Source organism: Stereum hirsutum (genome assembly GCF_000264905.1).
Source record: "Stereum hirsutum FP-91666 SS1 unplaced genomic scaffold STEHIscaffold_10, whole genome shotgun sequence".
NCBI classification, from domain to species: Eukaryota; Fungi; Basidiomycota; class Agaricomycetes; order Russulales; family Stereaceae; genus Stereum; species Stereum hirsutum.
The window spans coordinates 683129-703424 of NW_006763140.1; the positions used below are offsets into that span (position 1 = coordinate 683129).

The 20296-nt window shown below is 51.5% G+C and overlaps 4 protein-coding genes across 4 annotated transcripts; 3 read left to right on the forward strand and 1 right to left on the reverse strand.

Moving 5' to 3' along the window:
- Positions 1-90: 90 nt before the first annotated feature.
- On the forward strand, positions 91-2076 carry STEHIDRAFT_99683 (Aldo/keto reductase). Its single transcript, XM_007305944.1, has 11 exons — positions 91-176; positions 242-297; positions 357-415; positions 481-507; positions 567-734; positions 788-812; positions 879-910; positions 978-1197; positions 1287-1493; positions 1569-1676; positions 1739-2076. Exons 1-11 carry the CDS (start codon positions 116-118, stop codon positions 1787-1789), a joined length of 1014 nt encoding a protein of 337 aa, XP_007306006.1. The 5' UTR covers positions 91-115; the 3' UTR covers positions 1790-2076.
- A 3941-nt stretch (positions 2077-6017) lies between these two features.
- STEHIDRAFT_60757 (uncharacterized protein) lies at positions 6018-6756 on the reverse strand (the record flags this gene model as incomplete). The annotated part of the gene is made up of 3 exons (XM_007305717.1): positions 6018-6416; positions 6471-6648; positions 6707-6756. 3 exons carry the CDS (start codon positions 6754-6756, stop codon positions 6018-6020), a joined length of 627 nt encoding a protein of 208 aa, XP_007305779.1.
- A 245-nt stretch (positions 6757-7001) lies between these two features.
- Positions 7002-8963, forward strand: STEHIDRAFT_122794 (uncharacterized protein). The gene is made up of 4 exons (XM_007305945.1): positions 7002-7316; positions 7392-7843; positions 7936-8131; positions 8222-8963. Exons 1-4 carry the CDS (start codon positions 7044-7046, stop codon positions 8354-8356), a joined length of 1056 nt encoding a protein of 351 aa, XP_007306007.1. The 5' UTR covers positions 7002-7043; the 3' UTR covers positions 8357-8963.
- Positions 8964-9490: 527 nt separating this feature from the next.
- Positions 9491-20055, forward strand: STEHIDRAFT_169728 (uncharacterized protein; the record flags this gene model as incomplete). The annotated part of the gene is made up of 16 exons (XM_007305946.1): positions 9491-9848; positions 9968-10290; positions 10362-12453; positions 12511-13163; positions 13244-13318; positions 13383-14110; positions 14174-15252; positions 15311-16212; positions 16270-16629; positions 16689-17326; positions 17378-17411; positions 17469-17504; positions 17563-17830; positions 17883-18488; positions 18543-18998; positions 19054-20055. The coding sequence occupies 16 exons, from the start codon at positions 9491-9493 to the stop codon at positions 19914-19916; spliced, it is 9471 nt and encodes a 3156-aa protein (XP_007306008.1). The 3' UTR covers positions 19917-20055.
- Positions 20056-20296: the final 241 nt, after the last annotated feature.

Consider the following 20296-nt stretch of genomic DNA (forward strand, 5'->3'; position numbering starts at 1 on the left):
TCGACCTCTCAATGACGCGTGCATATATTCACGTCTACTCATATAAAAGCCTGGTTGTACCCTCGCGGGCCTCACATCATCTTGATTCTCAACCACCCCTGTCAACTTTGCTGTCATGTCTCCACCAGCCAAATTGCTCACACGCAAGATCGGTAAAGAGGATGTCACAGCGATAGGTACGTGAAGTCCCTTGATCCTCATGAACACGCGTGCATCTAATAAACTTCCTTCCTTTACCCAGGCTACGGAGCGATGTCTTATGACCAGGGGACTGAGAACTTTGAGGAGCGCTTGAAGGTGCGAAGACACCATATGTGGGCACATTACCGATGCTCTTCTAATGCACAAAAATCCAGATTTTTGATGCAGTGTATGAAAGCGGCTGTACAAACTGGGATACAGCTGATATCTATAGGTTCGTCAATTTATCACGCGCGATCTCAGATTGAACGAGCTAATATCGTTTGTGCTTGGGTACAGCGACTCTGAGCTGCTTATCGGCGAATGGTAGGTTGTTTCTCAATATGCATCGAATTTTCGCGGGCTGATATACTCTCATATATCAGGTTTAAACGTACTGGCAAACGTTCTGAGATCTTCCTCGCCACGAAGTTTGGGTTCTTCCTGCAACCCGACAGACTGATCAACGGCGATCCTGAGTATGTGAGAACCGCCGTGGAGAAGTCCTTGAAGCGTCTTGGGACGGACTACATAGACTTACTCTATCTTCACCGGTAAATTATCGTTGCCAATTCCCGACTGTACTCCGGGCTAATATATAATTTAGGGCTGACCCTACGGTACCAATCGAGGTCAGTTGTCTGCGTCGGCCGTTCGCTGTATCCGTCAACTCACTGTGAGGTCGCTCATTTCCACAGAAAACTGTGGGTGCAATGGTAGAATTCGTCAAGTATGTATTTTCATGCCTCCGCCCAGTGTTAATGCACGCCAGCTCAACAGTCAAACGCATCTCTAAGGTCAGGCAAGGTCAAATATCTCGGTCTCTCCGAAGTCTCCGCCGCAACACTCAGGCGTGCCAACGCCATCTACCCGATCTCTGCCGTGCAAGTTGAATACTCACCTTTCACCTTGGACATCGAGGATCCGCAAATTGCATTCCTCGCTGCGGCGAGAGAGCTCAAGATCCCCATTGTTGCATACAGTCCACTTGGTCGCGGTCTTCTTACAGGCAGATACGTACGTACCGATCTATCCGTCGACTCCAACTTACCTTCGTGCTCTCTGTTCTACCTGCAACCCTAATGCTGGCCCATTCATATCAATAGAAAGGCCCGAACGACTTTCCCGAGAATGATTTCCGAAGGATTACGGCCCGATACTCGGAGGAGAACTTTCCCAACATACTTGCTCTCATCGATGATCTGAAAGCAGTCGGAGACAGGCACGGTGCAACTCCCGGTCAAGTCGCGTTGGCGTGGTTGCTAGCCCAGGGAGACGACATCATCCCTATCCCCGGGACTAGGCAGGTCAAGGTCAGTAACTTTACGCCTTCGTGGTCACGACTGAGTCTGACTCATCATGTCTTGATCCCGACTTGTATGGTGCAGTATTTGAAGGAGAATATGGCGGCGTTGGACTTGGTTCTCACCCAGGAGGATATTGATGCAGTCAGGAAGGCTGCTTTGAAGGCTGATAAGGTCAAAGTCGGCGAGAGAGTGAGTCATGTTTTTATTATATATCAACGATATGTATCGGGATTGATGGAAATATTATCTAGTATCCTATGGGTATGATTCAGGCCTCGTTTGCAGATACGCCGCCACTGTAGGACACAGCGGACAAACACTGTCTAGCTTAACGGCGTGATTAGGGCTTGAATCAGGTTGTATTTGTACAGTCTGGCAGAGCTGAGAACCTCTGATACTCGTTATAGACAAGGGATGCAATGTAATTGGTAGGAGCGTCCTGAGTCGCCATCGCTTGTCTTTGTTTCATCAGTATGTGACCACGGACACCTCGTCTGATCCTCGATGAATTCCACATCTATGTCTGTCCTAGTGTTATCGGATACATTGCTAAACATTCTAGTGGCAACAGTTTGCTGAATGGAATCTTGGCATGGTCTTTTGTTGTATATGTGTGCTTCCTGCGCCACACGGTTCGCATCGGGTGGCACCGGAGCGGCAGTTGCCATCGGAACATTTCACAAACACCATTCCAAGCAACGTTTAGGAGTGTTTAGGTCGAACTTAGATCGCTTATGAGGACACCACTTGGACACCATGTCCTTTCGACGATAGTTGATGTTGGCAGGACCTGCCGCCAAAGTCGCTGTTAGAACGATTCGATATAGATATCGCAGCCCCGAATCCTTAGGGACGTTCAAGTTGTGCCCCGCGGAGACTCCAATCTCAGCTTGCTCTGGCGCTTGCTTCAAGGTGCGCCTTTCTCCATTAAGTGTTATACAGCATTGACCCGCGCTTTATGACAGCGGGGAATAAATTACAAGGGTGCGTATGACGGATCACGAAGACAGATCCTTCCAGGTCCTATGGCGCGACGGAACATCTTGAAAGAGCTTAGGAAGTTCATGCCAATGACTTCGAAGTTTCGCTACGAGCCGCCGTAACCACTTGCCAAAACCTTCTCATATTGTACGCAAGTCAAAGCATCAATACTAGCCTCCCGCAACCTTCCAATACGTTGGGCAGGTTTCCCAGCCATAACGGGAAGTACTACGCGACACACAACACGCTCTGTCTTTTGACCATACGATAGGTGAAACACTATCCCTTCGTTAATGGTTAGCTATGTCCGAGGCCCGAGACTAACCATAAGGGTCACCCTCAAAGGTTCGTAGGGCCTCGCTATAGCCTACGCACCAATGGCGCACTTACTATAGTCCCAGCACAACTTCCTCTGAGGCTCGGATTAATCATCGCACATGCGCGACCCCATGAGCCTCATCGATACTGGCGTCTTAGCCTTTTCGGTAGTTCTCTCCATACCTACCTACTAATGCAGTAGACGCAACACCGATGACCTTCCATATCTTTTAGGGCCCGTATCTTCATTTCTCGTCGGGAATATTGAAGGCGTTCAATGTTCCCGAGGACGATCACCCCTTGAGTTTCCAAAACGGTAAAACACCGCATCATTTTGGTTCATCACTCACCACACTTCCTCCGACACCGTCGAACCCGCCATGCTGACTCGGAATTTCGAAACATTGACGAGCGACATCGTATTCGTTCACGTTCCAAGACAGGAGGCCGTCGTCGTCAACTCCGCGAAGGCTGCGGAGGAAACCTTCGATACATGATCCGCTCTCAACTCCGACCATCCATGAATGGAGAGGCCACATTGGTAAATCTTTCGTCCCATGAGGTGATGTTCTCAGAGGATTCAACCAACCCAGCGCGTTTGCTCCTGCTATCCAACGCTCGATCAGGATGGGCTTCCAAGTCCTTGATAGGTCGGGTACCGTTAGGTTATTCAGACATCTGGAGGATCCGACAGAGTATATCCCACCAAATACTCCGCTCAGATTCACTCGCCGCATATCCGAGACCTACCCTACCGCTCGACATGGTCAAGGGGTGCACAAATTAAGTATATCACTGAAGCCGATTAACACCGCTAACGAAGTGAAACATCAAGTTGCCCACTACTCTTACTCCTTTCCAGCCCGCAAACGTTGTCATTTTATCTTCATGTCTATTAATATGCGAGTTCTCCATTGAAAATCGCATATGGATGTGGTGGGTGACCCCATGGCAGAACGATATATTGACAGCACAGAAAAGACAAAGAATACGGTGAGTAACATCGTGTTTTCCGGGGCGTCATGCTGAATATGTTCCCTGTTCGTAAGCTACTAGCAGTTTTTTCCCCTTAATCCCTCCTGCCAGTGTTGCCCGTGGTAGGGAAGTGCAGGCAATGGGCAGACGAGCTGAAGGATACCAAGTAGCCTCCTTTACTATGTTACTTCAATCTGACATGGCGAGCTCTATCCATCGACTGAGGTTCTCAGGTGAACTGGCGTGTTCGCTGTGATCACTTCAGACAAACAGTCAATAAATATCGTCATCAACGGCGAAATATCTTTGGGGCCTGGAAACTCGAGGAACTTGGGCGAAACGGGATGAGAGGATGGATACCAACCATCTAGGTAAGTACGATAGCCTTGTCGAATACTACATCCACAAGTACGGCGAACGTAGTGAGCTCTCTTTATTGGTTATTTTCTCGCTGACCTCCTCGCTAATACTCGCCATGATCACCTTGTCCACAGCCCAGTGCTACTGGTCCCCAACCTTCTAGCCATCCACAAGTCGCGCAGGTGACCCGTTCTGGATGGTAGGGCGTCCCTCATGTTGTTTTCGCACGCGTCTCGCAGAGTATAACGTATCGTCTTCCGAGGAATTCCGAATAACCCGACTACTTCGAACTTGAAAGAACTTCCAGCCTGAATCTTGCACCGTGTCCATCCCCTATGTAAAGTTTGTGTCATAATGATCCGCGAGGCCGTGGAAACTAGAGCTGGCAAGACTCCGAGGATCGATTTGAATTCTATCGTATAAGGTTGTAAGTGGGAGGTCAGTAGTATCGTTAGTCCTTATCGAAAGAAATCAGAAAACCACTCCTCACTTTTCTCTTCCCACAACTCGCACTGTAACAAATGCAAATTCCTGTTCTTCCTCGACTTCGCCCGCAAGGTCGGCAGTGGGAAGCTGAAAAATAAAAATAAAACGCTGGAGCGAACGCGAGAACGAGGAGTTGAGTCCGGGTCACGGTGTTGCCCGTGAGATCTGTGTACGTTGAATGACGAGTGGCGAGCGACGAGTCCGGGGAAGTGAGATCGGGGCTCAACTTGCACAGACTCAAAATAACCTGCAGGAAGCGGGTGGTTTGGGCATTCTGCGTGGGATTCACACGCGTATGGAAGCAGAATCCAGAAGTCAAAGCTAAAACCGAGGCCCGCGAATTCAAGCTTCAAAGCTCCAGAGCCGAAACCGCGGCTGGGGAGCAGGAGAATAGGCGGATGACATGGAAGTGGAAGATGGGATGGGATGATTTCGACTGAGCGATTCAGAGTTCGCGTGGTTTGCGTGGTTTCAAGGTTTGAAGCTCCAAGAAGCGGAGTCTGACTCCGCGATTCAGAGGAATCGAAGGAGGAATTGCTCATAGTGAAGCTTTCAGGGGCGCTCGGCCTGGTGGAGGTGACCGAGTGAGTCAAAAAAGAAGACAGACTATAGCTATCGCAGTAAGAAGAGAGCTGTCAGTGCAATCCAGAGGAACGCGCTTGGGGAGGGAGATGAAGATCGTGAGAGGGAGGTGAGAATATGTTCTTCCTGGTCACGGTTCTGGGTTCTCGTTATTTTCATTTCCCGTTCCACTGTTGTTCAGTCGAGTCAGAACCAAACATGAATGAAAGCAGTTCGCGAACCGTCTCGCGAACCACAACTAACGTCTGTGGAAAACCCCAGGATGCCGTGAGCCTGCACCACTCAACATGACTTGGCATGACGTCCATGTTCGTGGTTCCAACGTTGATAGCCTAGGACACGAAATCAAACAATAACAAACAGAGACAATAACATCGCCAATCTCACGGTCAGAAAAGTCAATTGCAGGGTTTGATAGTACTGCCTAAGCAGAATACAATTCGTCAAATACCAAACATGATCACATCGAAGCCCATGGGCAATAATCCATGGCCTATACGAGGCGGTCCGGGCTGACGTGGAAAGTAGGGTAAGTCAGTAATGGTCTTGGAAAAGTGTAAGTCACGGGGTACACACCGCTGCTCTTTCTATAGAGAATTTATTCCTATCCAAAATATCTGCCAAACCCTTGTGGGTGCAAGCTGGCATGATACGTGTGGCGTAACCTCCGCCAACCAACCTGTCGTGCACACGGCAATCATCCATAGCATGGTGATGAAGGCCGCAGAGATGCGATCGCGAGACTTCACATCCAAGCTCACCCAGAGCAAAGCAACCGTAGAGCCCTGCTCCCTCCAGCAGCTCAGATAATCCACAGCAGATGCAACCTTAGAAACTTAGCCCCTGTGGCTCCTGTGGCCCAACCCCCCGACTAACATCAACCTTCCAGATCTTCTTCCCACCGCCGCGTCCTTCCGAAGGCCCGTTTACCGTACTATCCATGTTCATTCCATCGTCTTGTCCGATTTCGCCTCCTGGACTCGAATTGGCGCGGAGACTAGGCTTGATGCCGAGGGATGCACATAGGACTTTGTAGCGAGAACGGATTTGGCGCTGCAGGGACGATATATCCAGTTCAGAAGACGGCGAAGATGTAGCGCTCAGTATTTCGGTATGTGATGTGGAGGAAGGAGCGGCAGGGGCAGGGGCAGGGGAAGGATTTGTTGCGGGAAATTGGGCAAGGAGGGAGAGAAGGTGGCGGGCATGGTGAATTGCACGTCTAAATGTCTGGTAATTAGTAAAGGCGAAGGCAGTTAGTGTGTACAGCACGCACTCATTCACATTTGTCCCATTCGAGGTCTGGCTCTCCGCGACTGTGATCCAGAACTTTGCGAATCCGGTATAAAAACCCATCTCCTCCCACATCTCGAATCCTTTCTCGCGGCCAAGCGCCCGACCTTCGATGAGGCCGTGAATGCGGCCGTGTGTATGACCATCGGCATAGCCTTCATCGTAGAACCTGAGAGAGAGTATGAATGGCCAGAAAGACATTTTGGAAAAGGTACACGAAAACGCACGACTGCTCGAGGTTAACCAGAGATTCGAGGTCAAAATTTGTGGCGTCCATAGTGAGCTTGTTGTTATTCCAAGTACAGTGATAGGCTTTTCCAGAGTACAGAAAAAAAAACAGCGCAGACTAAGATACACAGAGAATATCTGTGGGGGTACGATGGCTAGGGAGAAGAGACGATAATATTTTGAATTCCTGATAAATCACTGTTCCGAGGATGTGGCGCAGGCATCCCCCCCGCGCGTGGCCGAGAGGCTCACAACGGCCTTCGGCGCCATCCCGTCGTTGTCTTCGCCCCCATCGTGCACGACGTCGGCGCCGTATAAATACCCAGCACAGCGAGCATGGCCACCGCAGCAACGATGTCTTCCTCACCCATCACCCAGGTCTCCCAGGTCCCCACCCAGGCTCACCTCCAACCGCCTCTCCTCACCCGTCTCTCGCTCGATTTGCGCGGCAAGCGCTTCTCTGTCGACCGCGAGACGATCATGAACCTGCCTGAATCTGTTCTTCTATGTCTCTTTCCAAACGGCCTGGTGCTCAGCAGACAGTCGGTTGCGCTCACGGGGACAGACACGGGTGACAACTCTGAGGAAGAGGAGTTGTACGGCGTTGACGTGCGTATTTTGTCCTATATATCCCTGGCTTGTAGTCTAACTTTGCCGGCCATTCGCATTGGATGTTGCCTACAGTTTGACCCAGAATGCTTCTCATATGTCCTTCAATTCTTCCGTACCGCACAAGACGCATTCTACGGCACCGAAACCTCCCCGGGTCTGCTCTCATTTCAACAACATCTCCTCTCTCCCACCGACGGGCATCCGTCCTCCCCAAACGAATACGGCGGCTCGAGCGGCTCGCAAAACCCTCTTCTGTCCAAACAAGCCATCATCGTGCTCCGCGAAGAACTCGAATACTTCTCCATTCCGCCTAAGGATCAGGCGGGTAACCTCGATGGCACGATTTCGGCCCAGAAGATCGGGACGGACGCGAGCGGGTTGGCGAATGCGGGCTTGCAGGAGTTGAAGAAGATGTGTGGGAATTATCTGTTGGACAAGAAGAATATCTTCACTGCGTTGCAGAGGAACGTGAACAAGGAGAACAATATTGCAGAGCAGCATCTGATTGACATGCTTTGCATGAGGTACGTCTTCTTTGCCTTGTCTATTCTAGCATCGAAATGTTTCAGTGTATTGCATGTTGTTTCGGGTATCTGACCGATCTTTGGGTGTATAGCGGATTTGACCGCGATGACGAGTGGGGTTACCGTGCTCTCGAGCCGTCCCGTTGTTGCATATCCTCCATCGCCCTCGTCCTCCTAAAGACCGGAATCACACACTCCACGTCGGCAACGGGAGAGAGGGACGTGAAAGTGGACTACTCGCAAATGGGGACCGCGCAGAAATTGCTTCTCTTCTGGAGGAAACCTGCGGTGAGTTTCATCTATTGCACGGAATTCACCGGCCATTCGGAGGTGCTGTAGTCTGGATAATGGAAGCTCATCTGGCATTCGGTTTTTCAGAGAAAATGTTGGTGGGATGGAATCCAGGTCGATGACCTCAAGCCTGCAAGCGAAGGACCAGACGCCCTTACTGGACTCACTAATGTCAAACTCTGGGCAAGGCGGGTTTGGACTCTGGAACTCTCCCTTGTCTGATGGACCATCCATTCTTCCCTTGACACCTTTTGATACGACGGAAGCTCTGGAGAAGACCGCAAATCAAGGGGGACAGTCGTGCGGGTAGTCAGAGAGGCTTACAGCGTCGTCGTTCACGGACGTTTTACATATCCGCCTCAAATGTCTCCAACTTCCCCGGCCCCTTCCGACCGTTTCCTCTTCCACACATCATTCAGCTTACCCGTTCCTGCTTCGTGTCTACCCTCTTATCATCGCATCAGCGCCACGCATACCTTTCCGCCTCTTCTCGTCTCTTTGGATTCAGTATTTATCTTGTTCGTGTCTAGGCTCTCCTGCAACGCAAAACAATTTACGCTCACCTTCTTTCCCAGCCTCAAACTCAAAGCCTTTCTCCGCCCTCATCGTCCTTCGCTTTTGCATCATCTTGCCCCCGATTTCATTCGGTTCTGGTCTACTTTCTATCTCTACTGTTCCTCTCACGTCTCTCCTACTGCTATCTCTTTCGTCACGGATACCCCTTACAACCAGTACTTGCAGTCGACCGCATACATGTTTTTTTTTTCTTTCTCCCCTCCTTTCTATACACTCTTCTTTCTTTCGCTCCTGCATGTATCAGTGATCACTAGCCCCTCCATCAAGACGACTGAAGTTCTCAGGTATCCTTCTCCTCCTAATAAACGATGCTATAGGTAATAGTGGTTGCTTTGGTATTTATCAAAATATTTGCGCAACGGGATGTCATGGACAGAACATGGATCTGAATCTGGATACATACGAGGGCTCAGAGTTGTGGCCCTGCCAGCTTCGCCCAATGCTTCCTCGCTCATAATCAATAAAATTAACGACGTTCAGCAAGTCTTTCATGACTGCTATATCATGCTTCACGTTATCATGTTTATCAGACAGTCTTGCCCAGTGCCCACCCAGGAGTCGAAAGTCGGAGTCCTCAAGCTGTTTCTCGGCCAACAGCGCGCCACACTGTTCCTTTTCCGGTCATGTGACTGACGCGCCAATCACGTAACGTGTCGATTGGCGAACGCGGTGAAGACGCGTTTGCGGCAACCGCGTCCCTCTTCTTCGTCTCCATCCACCATCTACGCGTCCACCGCCACTTCCTTCCCTTCCTCTTCTCCTTTTCTCCTTACCACCGTCATGGCCGACGGCACACAACCCAGTGCCCCCACCACGGCCAACGGTCACCACCCCAGCATCTCCGTTACAGCTACCACGACGACCGACCCCGCAATCCTAGAACAAGTCGTTAATCATGTTTTTTTACCCCCCAAACTGCCTTCTGCCGCGCCAGATGACGATACCGAACGAAGCGTTAATTTGTTGATGCTGGATGAGACGGACGCGGCCGCGAGGGCCTTTAGGATGTTTTTACCGCACGAGCAGAGAAAGCCGTGGACACAGATTTGTAGGATGTTGCTTTGGATGAAACAGGCTGCGAAGGCACCGCTTGAGGCGACGAAGCTGTCGGAAACTTTGAAGTCGATGCTGCCGGGAGGTGTGTATTCTCCTTGTCCTTTTTACGCCTTTTCTGTCTTTGTCTTTGTCTTTGTTTTGCGTCTCCGTGGACTAGATGGTCTTTTTCTGATGTGTGACATTTTGATCTTTTTGCAACAGATGTATTGGCTCTACATGTTCGCGCTCAGAACGCGGCGATTATTATTCGAATGGAGCAAGAAGCGACTGTATTCGAGGTCTTTGAGGTTTCGCCCCTCGCTTCGGAGGTCATAGCGGCGAAGGGCAAGCTTATTCGAGCGTTCCCTGGTCCGACTGTTGAGGTTCCGACGACAACAGTATCCAGTCAGGAATTTCGAGACGAGTTCTCTTCCTTCATCGCTCAGATGGACATAGACATTTTGGATGAGGTCGTGAAGAGGACAAGGACGAAAACTGGAATAAGGGAGGAGAAGGAGACGGCAGATCCTAAGTATATTTCCGAGGTAAGCCTTCCTTTCTCCATCCCTTTGATTACAAGATATTTATTAACGAGTCGTATATTCTAAATGTCCAGCTGTTGATCGGCATCCTGCGCGGAATGGGTAAAATCGCCGACGTTCGTCGTGTCGTCAAACGCATCGCAGACGACTCTGTGTTCAAAAGCTCCGGGAAGCCATGGCGCAGATCGAACATGTGGCTCATCCTCCGTGTAGCTATCCAGACGACTCTCGACGATGTGCACGCATATAAATCCTTCATGCTCTTTCTCCACGCGAAACTCCTCAACACATCTCGCGAAGCAAAGTTCAACAGTGACCTACTCTTCGCTATGCGGGCGAAGATGAGCCGACGATTATTCAAGCTCGGAACGCATGCTCCCAATTTCGTCGTCAAGGAGGTAAAGGAGTCTGGCGAGGCGACTGAGGTTTTGCTTCAGAAACGGTGGACGACTGTTCAGGAGAAGGCGGCAGAGTCGGCCCCTTGGCAGCCCGAAGACCTTCAGTTACTGGCCAATACAGCGATCACACTCCCCAACTCCCGTTCCTACATCTCCGGCGCTCTACATCCTCCAACGGGCCATAACAAGTCGAACGTTTTCAATCCGAACCACCACCCGCGCCTCAACTCGGTCACCAAGTTCGAAAAATTCGCAAAGGATAATAACGTGCTGACGCACGCCGTAGCGAAGGAGAAATACGTCGCGCTCGGCGATTTCGAACAAGCTGTCGCAGAGAATCTAGACGAGTGGGTCCGCAGCAAGATTACGGACGATGAGGCGTCCGATGTGGCGTGTAACGTCGTGTCCTCGTGCTTGACCCAGTACTACAGGGCCGCTTCGACACTATACGAGAAGGACGCGGAGGAGCAGTCCGTCATGTTGTTGACTGTTATGGAGCTGTGGGTGGCGCTGGACAAGCTCGCGACGGCTGCGTGTCCGTTGTTGGAACAATATTCTCCTGAGATCCCGGCCAATTTTCTCGATCCGCTTCTTTTGCGACAGGCGCAGGCTATCGAGCGCGCGAATAACGTCGAGAGGTACCTCCGCGGACGCCACGACCTCATTGTACAAGACACACCGGTCTTCTCTGACGCGATCGACTCCTCGTCGTTCGCCTACAAATACTTCGAGGAGTCCGCGCGAATGAAGGCGACAAAGAAGACCATCGAGGAGGTCGCCCAAAGGCGGAAAGCGGAGAAAGGAGCCGAGCTCGACCGTCTGAACGCGGAGTATGCTTCACTCATGGCGCAAGCCGACACCGTTGGCCACAAGACGTTCGAGAACGACGACGGGCTCCGGATCCACGTCAAGCGCGGCTGCAGGAAATGTGACCTCGAAAATAAAGCGAGCGCGTTGAAGATCAAGGTGTACGAGTGGCCGCTCCCGGAGGACGAGGAGCGGGTGCGTCGAATCGTGTTCGAATTGCAGGTCCCGCCTGCGTTTGCGTTTTGGAGAGACGTGACTTACAAGATCCTCGTCGATATCGGGGCGAAGGAGCCAAGGGATAAGAGTACGGCGCAGGTGGTGATTTCGGATTACGAGGGACTGATGGATTGGGTCGTTCATCCGCATGCACCGAGGGTGACGCTGGGTTCGCCGGTGAAGTCGTATACAATGTCGGTTGAAGCGGAGAAGAAGATTCCTGCAGACGAGGCGAGCGTCATTGTCAACAATGGGCTCAAGTTTCAGCTGTTCGATACCCTCGGCAAGTCGTGGGCTTCTCATCCTATCGACACTCCGGATATCAGGAGATTATGCACACTTTCGATTCCCGAGACGAGTCCGTACGCGTACCTCCAATACAGCGTCGAGAACACCACACATCAGCACAACCACGTCATCGCGACTCAGCACCTGTGTCCGAAGGCTTTGGATCTCCACGAGCACCACGCGTTTGCTTCATTGCGATGTGGATCTCTACTTCAGTGGATGAATATACTCCGCGAGATCGCGTCTAACGCGCTCACGTTCAATCGGGAAGAAGTTCATACGCTGATTACGCAGGCTGCGTGGCAGATTGGGGCCTTTTCGAAGACGGATAATCGGAGGGAGTGGCATGTGGATCTTGGGAGGAAGGAGTTTGGGAAGGTTTTGCTTGAGCAGTTACGGAAGCTGTTGCAACGGGTGAGGTCGAATTGGCTCGAGGGTGTTACTGTTAGGACTATCGGTGCGTTTCGTGAAATTTCCCCGTCGTTCTTAGTCTCATGTACACTTTGCAAAATAGCGCTCCTTGTCTCGCGTCTCCTCGCCACCGCCACTCAAGGCGAGATTCTCGAAGGGTCGTATGCTCTTCTCCGCGAAGTACGAGGAGTAGCCCTCCAATGGACTCGAGAGCTTGCCGAAAAGCTCCAGGGAAGCCACGAGGAAGATCAAGTCGCTCAGTACCAGGTTCGAGTCTGCGAGATGGCGGCAACTTGTCGTGCGACGTACGACGTCGACCCGCAGCACGTCAGCGAGGTCTGCCATACTCCCGAAGACATCGCCGTTCTCGTCGAATGCGCCATCACTGTACACAACAACACGCCAGCTTCGTTCAGCACGGCTCCCACGGAGCTCAAGAAACTACTCGCTCGGGATCGACGTCTCGCGCATCGTCTCGAATCACACCTCGCTCAAAGTATTGAGGCGGATCGGACTGGACTCGATAAGGCTATTCAAGCGCTATGGGCGAGTTATCTCCCTGGTGCGGCGTCTTGGAAGGCGGTCGAGGGGAGTCCACGTTGGTGGAGGACAAGGACGGATCTGCAGAACGGTCAGAGTGCTCAGCGTATACATATTAATCTTCTGTCGGGAGAGCTGTTGATTGCGGGGAAGCCGCTCGGTCGTTTACCCCGCGAGATGGTTAGTTCACAGACTTATAGTCGCATTTTTGGACAGGTACGTTCGACTAGTTCGCAAAGAAGTGTCTCCCTTTTCGCTGAATTTACTTTTATTTTTATCTTATCTATTCCTTCTAGAAAGTACTTGACGTTGTACCCTCGGATAGACCTGGCATGTCCTTCGCCACTCGGACTTTACTGGGCGACTACCAGGTAATTATCGCAAAGCCTTCTCAAATATTCCGTTATCGTACTAATATATCTAACGTGACTGTAGATTTACTTCGGCCACCGCCCAAATAACCCCGACGAACTGATCGTCCAAGCCAGACACGATAATAAATTCCTGGAACTGATCCCTCACGAGCAATTCACCGAAGATATCCCTTCCTTCCTGCTCTCCGACTACGCCCACTGGCTAGACCCCTCGACCCGCACGGTAGACTTCCGTCCTCTCGCCTCAGTATGGGATCCCGCCTCGTGCGAGTGGAGGCTTAACTTCTCCGATTCTCCAAAGAATACCTCCACCCTCATCAAGGTATCATCTTCAGAATGGCTCATCGACGTCCATAGCCCCACCTTCGAGATGATCGCGACACGCCTCGCTCATTTAGAGGCCGAAGAATACATCACTATCACTTATGGATCGATTACCCACCGTCTGTTGGTAGACCTTCCGCGTTTACGGCTCTCCTTCGCTTTGAACGAGGAACATCAACTGGAGTCGCAGAACATGCCAGGCTTGATCGTGGACGATAACCAGTCTTGTGGGACGCTGTTTGGACTTCGGAATCGGCTTGTGCTTTGCTCGAAGGACCCGCTCGCTAGGCAGCTACCCTTGTCTCGTCGAGTCCTCGTGCCACACGGTGAGGTGAAAGCAGCACAGACTGAGAAGCACGTCGTCATAGCTATCAATCCTGGTCAAGCCCGTCGGGTCACATATCACGAGTATCTTATCGACACCGACCTTGGTTGTCTGAAGAGCACTGTTAGTTTAACGAGCAGGTCAGTTCACATCCAGTCAATCTGAGCGTTCTATATATTGAACATTTTGGGTTTCAATTGAAGACTCTTCAAGGTTTATCTCCATGCCCTCACCAGCCACTGTCTTCCCGACCCTTTGTTGGGCCGTACCGGTACGGAGGAGGCTTTGGCGGAGCTCGAGTCAGCATCTTGTCGATCGTTCCAAAGGCTCGACGTCGCCGACGCTGAACTCCTGCGCAAGATCGGCGCGCTTACTCCCAATCGCACGAGTCCATCCTCTGGCGCCAATCCGAATGACAAGGGCTCAAAGACTATGCAGAAGATCGACTGGCTTCAGATCGCACCACTCTCTCAGCATCACGGCTTCGTACGGGCCACAAAATCCATCATCGAGCTCGCCAAGCGTTTGGAGATTTTCCAGAACGAGAAGGTCGAGCTGAACCCGTATGTCATCAAGCGGGACGAAAATCTACTCGAGCGAGCCTCCCGTCGAAACTCCATTTATTATTCGTGGTCCACCCCGTTCACTGAGTTGGAGTCCGACGTAGAGCCAGATGTCGAGTACGTCTCGAGGGATGCGCTACTTGATGGGGCGGACGACCGCGAGTACAGGATCTATAAGGTCTCAAAGTTCGCGCAAAGCCCTGAAGAGGACCTCGCTTATACGTCGCATTCTTTGCTGGGCATGATGAAAAACTGGAAGTTACCGATTGAAGCATCGTCCGAGGAGAACTGGTCCTTGTCATACTCTCGCGACTGGCTCCAGCCTCCCTCTCTGGCATCCATCTGGCTTGCGATCTACGAACTCTGTGTTTCGAATGGCAATACTGATTCTAAGCGCACTCGCATGCAGCTCACGTTCAGTCTTTCGGCGTTCAAGTTCGGTGCCCCTGAACACAAGGACCTCATACCCGTCATCCTCGCTTTTGCCCACAACCGTAAGCTCGCACAGCAGAATATCCTTCCGCCGCAAGACATCGATAGGTATAATCTCGCGGATGGATTTGAGCCGACGCAAGATAGGATTGAAGCGCTCATACTCCGACACCGGCTTGATGTCAAGGGGACGCCTGCTTGGTTCGGTCCCAAGGAGGCTGGCGAATCTACGAGGTCACAGCGAGCACGGCAGCGTCGTGAATGGTCGACTAAAACAACTGCGAAAGGTAAGTGTCGTGTAACTGTCTAGTCTTTTTCTCTTCTCTGATGTCACCTGTATTGCAGCATTGATGTGGGCGAAGGCGATCGTTGATCAATGGCAGAACTTGACCCTACCGCCGCCCGGCGGTGACTTTGCCTCTTGGTTTTCTGTCGCCCCGTGCAAAGAGTCTGTGCAAGCGTATCTCCGTAGCTGCCACAACAACAAAAAACTCGGTCTCCACGTCAAGAAGGTTGAGAGAACTCTCCAAGAGCGTAACCCAGGCGGCTACGAAACGTCGCGGGACACAGATACCTACAGCTTCCAACCGCCGTCGAGGGATTGGCAGCCCGCTCAATCTTCCATCGCGATGGACGAGATTTTCCAGACACGTCGCGCCTGGAGAACGAGGTCTGAGGATATCGTCAAGTTCTACGCCGCCACCGAGATAGACCGTGACAAGGGAGAACCTGTCGATACCGCGGACTTGCAAAACCTCCTCTCCGATTTCCGCCAACCATCTTCTTCTACGTTGCTTCGGAAATACGGTGACGACCTGGACCTCAGTCGAGCCGATCTGGAGGGAAAGAAGGATTCGCCCCTGCCCAGCCGCCTTTCCTCCTCGGAGGACCTTGAAACAATAAGGGCAGGCTGTCTAACACGCTTGGATGACGCATTCCAGAGGATCAAGGACAGGCTTTCGCCCTCGAACGCTCGTGAAGAAGTTCTCGCTACCGCGGGTTTGTGGCCGACGATCACGCACAAGTCGGTGCTAGGCCGGCTGGCTATGCCACATCGCACCAAGCTGTCCGAAGCCTGGAGAGCCGTATTAGTTTTGTTTGCACAAGCACTCATTGAGTACCAGCGGTGTATGCGGTTGATAGGTCTAGCAGCGAGCGGAAAGGTGGAAGAGTTCTACAAGGAGGCGGACAACCATGAATTTAACTACAGGGACGCCATGGAGTATCCAGATTGGTTGCTCATTCAGGTACGATTTGTCGTCTGTTTTGTCGATATTGATATTGATCCCTCGGACGTTTGACAGATTGAGGCCAATTTCTTCGCTCGCAAGATCCAAACTGACTTCGCTCACGAGATGATCGAACCTTCATCGAGGCGTAGCACTGTTCTTCAACTCAACATGGGAGAGGGGAAGTCGTCGGTCATCGTACCGATGGTTGCCGCCGCTTTGGCAGACGGTGATAAGCTCCTGAGGGTTGTCGTGCTGAAATCGCTCTCTAGTCAAATGTTCCAACTTTTGGTGGAGAGACTCAGCGGTCTGGTCAATCGGCGTATCTTTTTCATGCCGTTCTCGAGGAATGTTCAGGTCAATCGGGAACAAGTCACTCTGTTTCGCAAGATGTACGAACAAGGCATCGCAGAACGCGCGGTTCTCCTCGCCATGGTACGTAACTATCAAACCCATTAAAGTACCCTTTCAATCTTGCTCACATCCTACTCTAGCCAGAGCACATCTTATCGTTCCGCTTGGCTGGTCTGGACAATCTAATATCAGCCTACTCCGAAGAAGAACAATCTACTGCACTTGCACTACAGAAAGTTCAAGACTGGCTTTCTGATAAAACTCGCGATGTGTTAGACGAAAGTGACGAGATCCTCCACGTTCGCTTCCAGCTCGTCTACACTGTCGGTTCACAACGTCCGCTGGAAGATCATCCAGATCGCTGGACCACGACCCAACAGATTTTCACCCTCGCGAAGCAGAACGCTCCGGCTATCCGACAACGCTTTCCCAAAGAATTCGATCTCGAAGAGGGTCCCCCGGGAACGTTCCCTGTCATGCGTATTCTAGGTGATGAAGCGGCTCGAGCATTTGTGGCAGCTGTAGCTAAAGATGCTCTCAGCGGTGGACTCTCTACTTTGACATTCGCTCTGCTCCCCAATGACGTTCGTAACGCGGCTTACAAGTTCATCACGGAGAAGGAGATTGTACAAGGCGAATTCCGGGTCCTTCGCGAGTTCTGTGGAGATAGTTCAACTTGGAAGGGTCTTCTCCTTTTGCGAGGCCTCCTTGCTCTGGGAATTATCGTTCACACCCTTCGTGATAAGCGTTATCGGGTAGATTTCGGGCTTGACCTTAGGTACGCATACATTCAATATGATGGATATAAGTTGCTAAGCGTCACTTTTAGTCGCACGCTCCTTGCTGTTCCCTACCGAGCGAAGGTGACTGCCGATTTCTGGACGACCGCTGAGTCTCATTGTTGATATTGTTCTATGCAGGATATTCCCAGTCTGCGTTCAGAGTTCGGCCACCCAGTGAGTGCCACGTACCATCCTTTATTATGTCTATGACTGACTTGAGGTGCGATGACAGGATGTCGCCATCTCGTTGACCTGCCTGAGTTATTACTACTCATCTCTCACCAGCACGCAACTCCGCCAGGCCTTCGAATCTCTCTACAAGCTGGACAATCCTGCACTAGAATACGACCAATGGATCCGCGGAAGTGACGGATGCATTCCAAAGGCGCTTGGTCAACTCAGTGGTATAAACGTCAAGGACCACGACCAATTCAACAGTCTTGTATATCCTCTGTTCTCGAGGAATCACGCGGTCGTGGACTTTTTCCTTCGTCAGATCGGTAGGGTCTCTCAACTCCCTGTACTCTATCTCTTTGCTAATCCCTCTTGCAGTCTTCCCGAAAGAGGCTAAGGAATTCCCTGCGAAGCTACAAACTTCAGGATGGGACCTCGCCGCTACGAAGACTCACGTCACCACTGGCTTCAGTGGCACCAATGACAACCGATATCTTCTTCCCACGTCCATCGTCCAGGACGATCCCCTTCGTCAGCTCAGCACGAATGCTCTGGTGCTCATGTACCTGCTTCGACCGGAGAACGACGCATACGTCTGCACGCAGAAGGCCGCAGACAATCACGCTTGCTCAGCCAAGCAGTTCTTGAAATTGCTTGTTCAACAAACTCCCGAAGTCCGTGTCTTGCTCGATGTCGGTGCACAAATGCTCGAGCTGCAGAACCAGGCCCTTGTTGCCCATTGGCTCGAATTGAGACCAGATGTCGCCGCGGCAATTTTCTTCAGCGAGGCGGACGAGTTGGCTGTGCTGACGCAGGATGGCGCCGTCGAATCCTTCATATCATCTCCCTACAAGCAACAGCTCGACAAGTGTATAGTGTATCTTGACGACGCTCACACTCGAGGTACTGACCTGAAGCTTCCCCCGGGTACGCGAGCTGCAGTCACGCTAGGTCCCAAGACGAGCAAGGATCGCTTACTGCAAGGTAACTTTACCCCGCCACTCGGCTCAGCTTCGTATACTGACTGAATCTACTTAGGTTGCATGCGAATGCGGAAGTTGGGAAAGGGCCACTCCGTTATGTTCTTCGCCCCGCTCGAAGTCGATCGACGCATTCGACACGTCGCCAACAAGGGCCCCAGAAACAAGCTCAAGGTCTTAGACATTCTTCGTTGGTGCATGCACGAAACTGTCGCGGATGTGACGCATCACCTGCCTCATTGGGCTCAACAGGGTGTCGACTACATGCACAGGAAAGAGGCAGAGGAGGAGTATCGCGATGTATTGTCGCCCGAGGACGCAGATATCAAGGTCCTCGAAAGAGGCTGGAAGCAACAGGAGTCTCAGACGCTCGAGGAGATGTACGGTCTGTCTTCGTCACTCTCGAATACGCAGCAAAGCTCTCCTCAGCACAAAGCTTTCGAGGTACCCGAATTACGAGAGCGCTTGGAAGAGTTGGGGGTGACCTTCTTGACGAACCCGAAGATGGAAGAGGGTAAGTACTTATTTCATTATCCATGTTACAAATTATACTTATTTCTGCGTCGCAGAACAAGAACGCGAAGTGGCTCACGAGGTCGAACGTGAACGTCAAATCGAAAGGCCAGCACAGGCTGGGACGGCCAAGCCCAGACTGCACCGTGACCTTGAGACATTCATTGAGACTGGCAAGGTTCGCGATGCTAACGGCGCAGGTGGCGTAGGGATCACCAGCCTCTTCCTGCCTCTCCACAGAGGTAACCTTCGTGACGCGAGGGAAGTGTGGTCGCCATCCTTGCTTTCGACCTGGGACTTCATCAAGACGATAGAGGTTCCCGGAAGCAAGCCTTACCTCGACGAGTACCTTCGTCCTGTCCAATGGATATTGTCCAGCGTTGTTCAGGGCCCCATGATCCTCGTCGTTGTCAGCCCCTTCGAAGTCAACGCATTGCTACCGAAAATCCGGAACAGTCAATTCGTCAACCTACACGTCTACACGCCTCGCGTAACGCAGTCTATGCAGTCCTTCTCCGATCTTCGCTTCTTCACTGTCCCTCCGTTACCTGCAGACTGGACTGGACCACCGATTCCTAAGGTCCAACTTCAGCTCGACCTCTTCGCGGGACAGTTGTACCTCCCGAACTACCCGGCATACCTCGAACTCTGCACGTACCTCGGTATTTACACTGGGCCGAGCGATGGTGAAGACGTGGACATGGATCTGAACATTCAGAGCGACGGGTTCATCCGGCCGGAGGATCGTCCTGCGGGACAGCAGATGGCCATGATTTGCCCATTTAACGAGAGCCCGTTGAGTATACTAAAGCAGTTGGTGGGCCTGAGGAGGAAGGGGATGTCGTATCAAGCTACGCATATGGGGAAGATTTTACATGCTCGTCCATTAACGAAAGGGGAGTTTGAGGAGGAGGAATAATTGTTTCTTACTGACCATTTATGTTGCTCATCTGTCTCTTATCTTCTCGATTACCTTCTTGACCATGCTAATACTATTAGACACAATATCTTACACCATCCAGTGCTTTTATCGTGTATGTACCTGCTTCGAGGCTTCTCTACATCCAACGTGTACCTATTGCTCACGTATTACTTAGAGGTTCCCTGCTTCATTTTTACCATACCTCTGTATAGTGCTCATCCGATACCGAGTCGGTGTCCTTATTTCATTATCGCAGACACAATTATTGCCATTCCTCTTCGGGTCGCGTCGTTCACGATGTTTCCAGCTTGTTCATCGTTGCCCCAAATAATCAATGGCTTTTCGAGGTCTCCAGGTGCCAAGCACGTACATTGCAG